An 8,548-nucleotide genomic window follows, 5' to 3' on the forward strand; every position below is an offset into this window, starting at 1 on the left:
AGTGGGATTTATTTATCCCAGGGATGCCAGGATTCTTCAATATACGCAAATCAATCAATGTGATACACCATATTAATAAGTTGAAGAATAAAAACCATATGATCATCTCAATAGATGCAGAAAAAGCTTTTGACAGAATTCAATACCCGTTCATGATAAAAACTCTCCAGAAGGTGGGCATAGAGGGAACCTATCTCAACATAATAAAGGCCATATATGACAAACCCACAGCAAACATCATTCTCAATGGTGAAAAACTGAAAGCATTTCCTCTAAGATCAGGAACAAGACAAGGATGTCCACTCTCACCACTGTCATTCACCATAGTTTTGGAAGTCCTAGCCATGGCAATCAGAGAAGAAAAATAACAGGAATACAAATTGGAAAAGAAGAAGTAAAACTGTCACTGTTTGCAGATGACATGATACTGTATATAGAGAATCCTAAAGATGCCACCAGAAAACTACTAGAGCTAATCAATGAATTTGGTAAAGTTGCAGGATACAAAATTAATGCAGAAAAATCTCTTGCATTCCTATACACTAATGATGAAAAATCTGAAAGAGAAATTAAGGAAGCACTCCCATTTACCACTGCAACAAAAAGAATAAAATACCTAGGAATAAACCTACCTAGGGAGACAAAAGACCTGTATGCAGAAAACTATAAGACACTGTTGAAAGAAATTAAAGATGTTACCAACAGATGGAGAGATATACCATGTTCTTGGATTGGAAGAATCAATATTGTGAAAATGACTATATTACCCAAAGCAATGTACAGATTCAATGCAATCCCTATCAAATTACCAATGGCACTTTTTACAGAACCAGAACAAAAAATCTTGAAATTTGTATGGAGACACAAAAGACCCCGAATAGCCAAAGCAGTCTTGAGGGAAAAAAATGGAGCTGGAGGAATCAGACTCCCTGACTTCAGACTATACTATGAAGCTACAGTAATCAAGACAACATGGTGCTGGCACAAAAACAGAAATATAGATCAATGGAACAAGATAGCAAGCCCAGAGATAAACCCATGCACCTATGGTCAACTAATCCATGACTAAGGAGGCAAGGAGATACAATGGAGAAAAGACAGTCTCTTCAATAAGTGGTGCTGGGAAAACTGGACAGCTACATGTAAAAGAATGAAATTAGAGCACTCCCTCACACCATACACAGACGTAAACTCAAAATGGATTCGAGACCTGAATGTAAGAATGGACACTATAAAACTCTTAGAGGAAAACATAGGAAGAACACTCTTCATAGCAAGATATTTTCTGATACACCTCCTAGAGTAATGGAAATAAAAAAAATAAACAAATGGGACCTAATGAAACTTCAAAGCTTTTGCACAGCAAAGGAAACCATAAACAAGACGAAAAGACAACCCTCAGAATGGGAGAAAATGTTTGCAAACGAATCATTGGACCAAGGATTAATCTCCAAAGTATATAAACAGCTCATGCAGCTCAATATTAAAAAAACAACCCAATCCTAATATGGGCAGAAGACATAAATGGACGTCTCTCCAAAGAAGGCATACAGATGGCCAAGAAGCACATGAAAAGATGCTCAACATCACTAATTATTAGAGAAATGCAAATCAAAACTACAATGAGGTATCACCTCACACTGATTAGAATGGGCATCATCAGAACATCTACAAATAACCAGTGCTGGAGAGGGTGTGGAGAAAAGGGAACCCTCTTGCACTGTTGGTGGGAATGTAAATTGATACAGCCACTATGGAGAACAGTATGGAGGTTCCTTAAAAAACTAAAAACAGAACTACCATATGACCCAGCAATCCCACTACTGGGCGTATACCCAGAGAAAACCATAGTTCAAAAAGACACACGCACCCCAATGTTCATTGCAGCACTATTTACAATAGCCAGGTCATGGGAGCAACCTAAATGCCCATCGACAGACGAATGGATAAAGATTTGGTACATATGTACAATGGAATATTACTCAGCCATAAAAAGGAACGAAACTGGGTCATTTGTAGAGATGTGGATGAATCTAGAGACTGTCATACAGAATGAAGTCAGAAAGAGAAAAACAAATATCGTATATTAACGCATATATGTGGAACCTAGAAATATGGTACAGGTGAACCGGTTTGCAGGGCAGAAGTTGAGACACAGATGTAGAGAACAAACGTATGGACACCAAGGGGAGAAAGCCACGTGTGGGTGGGGATTGTGGTGTGTTGAATTGGGCGATTGGGATTGACATGTATACACTGATGTGTATAAAATTGATGACTAATAAGAACCTGCTGTATAAAAAAAAAATTAAATTCAAAAAAAGATTGCTCTAAAAGCTCCAAGTTCACTTACAACTCCCTGGACAATAATAGAGGGGAAGAATGGTAGAGACGAATTACATGGTTATTTGTCCATATTCAGTTGTTTTTGAGGGTTTTTACTGTTCCCTTCATTTATTGATCACTAGGAAATAATTATTTGCAATAATACATTCATAAGTTACAGAAGGATCACATTATGTGACCATATGTGCCAAATTATATGACAACATATGCCTTATTATTCGTCTTAATGAATACAGTTGACCCTTGAACACCACAAGGGTTAGCAGCACTGGTTTTTTCCCAGTGCAGTGGAAAAACCACATAGAACTTTACGGTCGGCCCTCCGTGTTCACTGTTCCACATTCATGGATTTGGCCAGCCTCTGGTTGTGTAGTAGTGTAGATTGTACTTATTGAAAAAAAATCTGTGTATAAGTGGACCCTTACAGTTCAAACCCGTGTTGTCCAAGGGTCAACTGTAATTACTTTTAAATGCAGTCAAATCTATAATAAATCTTACGCATTCAGTCTAATAGTAATGTATTGCTGAAATCATTGTCTTACACTAATTTCTATAAATAATACAGACTGTATTATTACTCATTATAAGATCAGATTGTGGATATGTAATGTACACAGAAAGTAGAAATAGTTAAACAGAATTTGTTCCTCTATAATGACGCTTCAAAAGTGGTTGTCTTTGGTAGTAAACATGTATACTTGTCCTTGTATACTTGTCCTTAAAAGGTAACAACAAGGACTGTCTTGAATTTTAGTATGGGTACTTGGTAAATTTATCTCACCAACCAAATAGATTTTTAGAATGTAGATATAGAGGTAGATATAAATAGGTAAAATAGTGATTTCAGTCTTATTGGCCCCAATTCCACAGTTGTTATTTTCTCCATGCTGTAAATATATTCACAAAGCTAAAGTAAGGATAAATACCAATTTATGAAACTCGATAAGCTTTCTATAAAGGTTTCCTGTAAATTCTGTTGCAGGTGGTGTACTGTTTCAAAGTTCTTGGCCAGCTAGATATGCACAAACTTTCCAAGCTTAAGTTTTAGTCTGCATTTCTCAGTTAAAATGCAAAGAAAGTGAAAACATTAATGTCTTACCTGCCATCCTCTTAACTACAAATCTGCATTAATTTATATTCGCCACATTCTGCCTAGGTAAATGGATAGTTATTGATAGCAAATATAAAGGGGATATTTTAGTTTTTCTTCTGTTTTAATTGTATGTAATACTATCTGTGAGCAATAGCTATGGACCAAAACATTATGAATTTATTAGAGTTTTTACTTGCCCTCTTGTTTATTAGGGTCACAGAATTTATCTTGTCAATATGAAAGGGGGTGGTGGAAATGGTGTTAGTCATTTTAATTCTTATTTCTCATTCTAAGGCCTAACCCAGCTATCTTGAGCTTGAGACTCTTTTTGAATAGCTTCACTTAAATCTATACAACTTTTAAAATCAGCTCTAGCAGATGTATCTGTTTTCTTCAGTCCTGAGTCTACAGTTACCTATAGGATGTCTCCCTGTTTAGATATCTTCCCAACATCTAAAACAAAATTGAAAATTTGATCTCATCGTCTTCCTTCCCAGTCTCTCCTCTCCAACCTCTTCCTCTCCTCTCCAACCTCTTCCTCATTCGTCAGGATCATAAACACTAACATCATTTTGGTCCCCAAGCTTTAAACTCTTGGAAGATTTTTTTTTTTTTTGCCTGCCAACTTTTATTAAAATAAAAAGTCACTTTTTAAGTGATCCATGAAAATTATACCAGGGCCTCATAACTCAGCAAGAGCCCTTGTCCTGCCCAACTCCCTCAATCCCTCTCAGCCTTATGATCAGGATTCCTTAAACAGTTTAAATATCACACACTACAGTGGCCCCTGTAGAATTAAACTTAAATTTCCAACTAGTGTATTAACATATTCCTCCTTTCAATGTCAAATCTCTTCACCTATCACCCTCATGCCATTTGTTGAGTTTTTTTTCCTGATCACATTACCACGCTCATTTGGAGACAAATGGAAAGTAAAGAAAATTTTAAAGACAAAAATAAATATCACCCATTATACCCATAAGACAAATACATATTTTTTATTTTTACTAAATTGACTTCATTGTATGTATACTGTTTCACACTGCTTTCTAATACAGTCTTCTGATATACTTAAGTTCATCCTTTTACTGTCGCTGAGACATAAATCATTTCTACATTCTCACTTCCTGAAATGCTCATATGCATCTTCAGGACTAACTCATATTCCGCATTTTTTTAAGATTTGTCTTAAAGCTTACTTTTTCAGTAAAGGTTCATTTATATATCTTCTCAGTATCTTCTGATATACATTTTGATGTATACACAGTACTAATTTAGTGGCCTTTCATTAAGTACCTATTATATACTATATTCTGGAGACACAAAAATGAGGGAAAGATCTTACCTTTCTCCTTTGGAAGCAAACCAGTATGTAAAAATGTAGATTTACAACACAGATACAACTGAGGCTACTAAAATTGCTTGAGGGAATGCTAGCCCACAGGTTTTGGTTGATCTCTTAATATAACCCACCAACTAGCTGGGGAAACTCAACTGGGAAATCACTGAGTCTTGGTCTTTTCATTTAAAGAATGAGTGAAGGGATGCAGTAGTGGAAGTGATAGCTTCCATATATTGAGCACTTGCTATATGCTGGGCACTGTGCTAAGAAGTGCTTTAACAAGTATTAGTCTATTTCATTCTCGTAATTACCGTACAAGATAACTACTATTATGCCCTGGAGGAGTGTCCAGTGGTAGAGCAGAGCTTGGACCCCAGTTCCAGTACATATCCTCTCAATCACTAGCACACTGTCTTGAAAAATCTATGGAATTCCATTCTTGTTATTTCCCTTCTAAGGGATGAGCCAGAGGAGTTGGGTTTTACAATCCCATTCTTTGATTCTAAGTGATCTCTCCTTTTATAAAATGATTTGCCATAGACACCTATAGAGAGCTCTCCTTTTTCAGTTATTGTTTCATTTAGCAGATCTGTTTGAAACTTTACAGAAACCAGTTATACAAAGATATCATGGGAGAGCAAGGTTAGACACTGTTCCTCCTTTCATGGAATGATTTCACATAAGTCTGACTTCTTACATTTGGTGAAACCAGAGAAATGCCCGTGGGCTGATTTTGCTTGTTCTCTAGCTGTTCTGGGGACACATCTTCACTCTTCAGCTGGTCTGTAAGCTCTGTGAGGGTAGATATCACATCCTTACTTTTCAGATTTCTCCAGCCATTATACAGCAAACAGTTGGGTTCTTTAATGGATAGGTATTTTTAAAATGTCATTTAAAAGATACAAGCAGTGGCACTCACTAGCTTCCATGTCAAAAATAATTCTAAAACTAGCCAGTTTTAACATAGATTTTCTACCCAGCCTTCCCATATAATTCTTTTTCTAATGTCTTACTATCAGATTTACAAAGGGCCTGACTCTTCATTCCGGTATTCAAGCCTTCAGCTGAACTGTGAATATCGTTTCCGTGTGTGTGCCATTCGCCAGTGCCAAGACCCTGTGGGGCATCAGGACCTCGTAGGCCCCTACAGCACAACAGTGCTCTTCATCTCTCAGAGGACTGAACCACCAGCCAGCACCAACAGAGACACTGTGGAAAGCACGAGGACCCGGCGGGCACTCAGTGACGAGCAGTGTGCAGCCGTCATCCTTGTGCTGTTTGCTTTCTTTTCCATTTTGATTGCCTTTATCATTCAGTACTTTGTAATCAAGTGAAAATATAACTTTATTTTTAATATTGTATTACATTTTATTTTGTCATGTACTAAAATTATTTCTGTATTGCTTTTACAAAATCAGTGACATTTAGCACTGGCATTGAGACTATAGTACATCATTTTTGCCATTTTTAATGCTTATATTGTTAGGTAGAGGCTGGCACCTTATAAGAATGCAAGCCACAGAAATAGCACGTTTCGTTTTTTTGTTCGGTTGGGGCTCTTTTTCTTTTTCTTTTCTTTTTCTCTTTTTTTGACATGCCTTCTTGTGAAACAAACTTTCTGAGAGGCAACAATATATAATTGATACTTTGACCAGTCAGCATGAGTGTAACAGTGACAACCTGATCTGTTTGTTTTAATTATTACCTAGTGAAAAATTCAGAATGATTAAAATTTACACTAACATGCTATATAAAAATGTTAAAGTATGATGCTGTGAAAGCAATCTAGTGCTATATTTCTACCTCCTCATTTGTCTTAATTTGGTAAGTGGGATTATGATGAATAACTGGAGGGGCTTAGCAGACAAAAACTGGATGAAAGCATGGGAAAAAGAAGCTTCTTGTTTGATAAATGTGGAGTTCTTCATTATAAGTATATATTCATGAATTCACAGGTAAGTCACTTGAAAGCACATACAGTTTACTTGGCCTAAAAGTATTTTAATGTTTACTCAAAAACCCATCTTCAGGTCTTGAGAACATGGAAAAGAACAGAGGGCTTTTACATACTTTTTAAAAGTAATCATAATTCTGAACTTCAAACCTATTTAATTTGGTTTTGTGAGCCTTTGAACTATATGTGTGTGTATAGGACATGCACGTACATATATGGCTTTATATATACCAAGTGTAGAAATACACACACACACACACTCACTCACTCTCACTCCATCTATCTAGTACAGGCTAATTTTGAAGAACTCCCATAAGTTTTGCTGCTTCTCCCATAACTACTGCCATCACCATCAGAATTCATAATCAAACCTAACCTTTTGTTTGGGGCACCAAATCCGAAGACAAAATTAATTTGCACCAGTAAACTTCAAGCTGCTTTCTTTCTTGAAAAACTAATGTTTAATGTAATGTCTGTTTGGATACTGTTCCAGTTGTTGATTGCATGTGGTTAATGTTGCATTAGAGCACTTTGCAATTACATAATTCGTTAATGTTTTGTGAGCTTGCATTTGTGAGTTATTGGGTGATCAGACTGAATTTTGTCAAGTATCACATTGTACATCTTGCATAGATGTCCATGACTGCCAGTAATAATAGTTTGTAATGAAACTATCTAAAATTCTTGTTTTATCACATCTGTTATCTGTGAAACACTTGTAACTAGACTTTTTAATTTATTATTTGAATTTTAGGATAGTGAGTCACTAATTTTAAGTTGCTGAGGTTAGCAGTTTAGTGATTACTTAGCACTTCTGTCAGTCTTTGAAAAAAAGGACGTATGTTTTGTGCTTTGAAGATCTCTGAAGAATTTCTTATATTAGAATGAGCATGTATTGTAATTGTTTTATGTCAAATGATCTGTGCTGTAGAAAAAACATTAACCTTTGTTCAAAAAAGAAATGGATAAACTTGGCCTTCCCAAGTGGTAAGAATGATCTGTCACTATAAAATACTGTATGTTTACATTTTATTTAAATTTAATCTCTTATGTGTAGGCTAACTTCCCCCAAAACAGTGATTGAGATTGTTTTCTAGAAACTTCTTAAAAGTGCCACATTTGGCTGTACAAATGAGTTTGAGTGTAATAGCCCAGAGATTTCTATATAGTTGAATGTCTAAAATTGTAAAATGTGCCACTGTGGCAGTTGCAGTGGCTTATGTTTTTCATAGTAACTCAAATGAACTCCTATTTTTGATAGTAAATGTCATTTAATAGTGTACTTGCCATTTGAGCCTCACTGCAAAATTAGTGCAGAGGAGAAACAATTTTTAATGTAATCTTGATTTTACCTCATATACTGTACATTCCAAAAACTCTAAAAACTTTTTAAAGATTATAGATACACTACCAAACGTATCACCTTGAAATTGTATAAGGTTGAACTTCATACAAATGAAAAAATATAATCTCATAAAAATACATAAACTATGTAGCAAAAGTATCTTTAAATCCATGGAAAATAAAAGTTGTATCATTCTTTTTTGAGATGTGTTTATTGTATTCATAAACATTATTTGCTGCCTCTTTTGGAAAATGAAATGTTACGGTCTCCCCTCTTGCAGTTGGCTTACAACAGTTTTCTCAAAATATTTAAATCGTCAACGTGAGAGGATCCATATTCAAGAAGGTCAAGTTTTATCCTAGTGACCTGATTCTGTTGCACATTATATGTATTCTTTTATATATGTGTGTATATATATATGTGTGTGTGTGTGTGTGTGTGTGTGTATATATATATATATATATGAAA

The 8,548-nt window shown here is 35.5% G+C and overlaps 1 protein-coding gene across 3 annotated transcripts in view; it reads left to right on the forward strand.

The window, feature by feature from the left end:
- The window catches only part of FNDC3A (fibronectin type III domain containing 3A), a 156,428-nt gene extending 148,145 nt beyond the window's left edge, over positions 1–8,283 (forward strand). For 2 of the 3 annotated variants that reach the window (XM_022574821.3, XM_022574824.2), the window contains one exon: positions 5,801–8,283. In XM_022574821.3, coding sequence (XP_022430529.2) covers positions 5,801–6,115 — 315 coding nt within the window. In that variant the 3' untranslated portion in view covers positions 6,116–8,283. The remainder of the gene's footprint in view (positions 1–5,800) is intronic. The other variant, XR_016388700.1, reaches the window with a different exon arrangement.
- Positions 8,284–8,548: the final 265 nt, after the last annotated feature.

This window comes from Delphinapterus leucas, chromosome 18, assembly GCF_059928025.1.
Source record: "Delphinapterus leucas isolate spDelLeu-1000000601 "Yukka" chromosome 18, BTC_Dleu_Yukka2, whole genome shotgun sequence".
In the NCBI taxonomy this organism is placed as follows: Eukaryota; Metazoa; Chordata; class Mammalia; order Artiodactyla; family Monodontidae; genus Delphinapterus; species Delphinapterus leucas.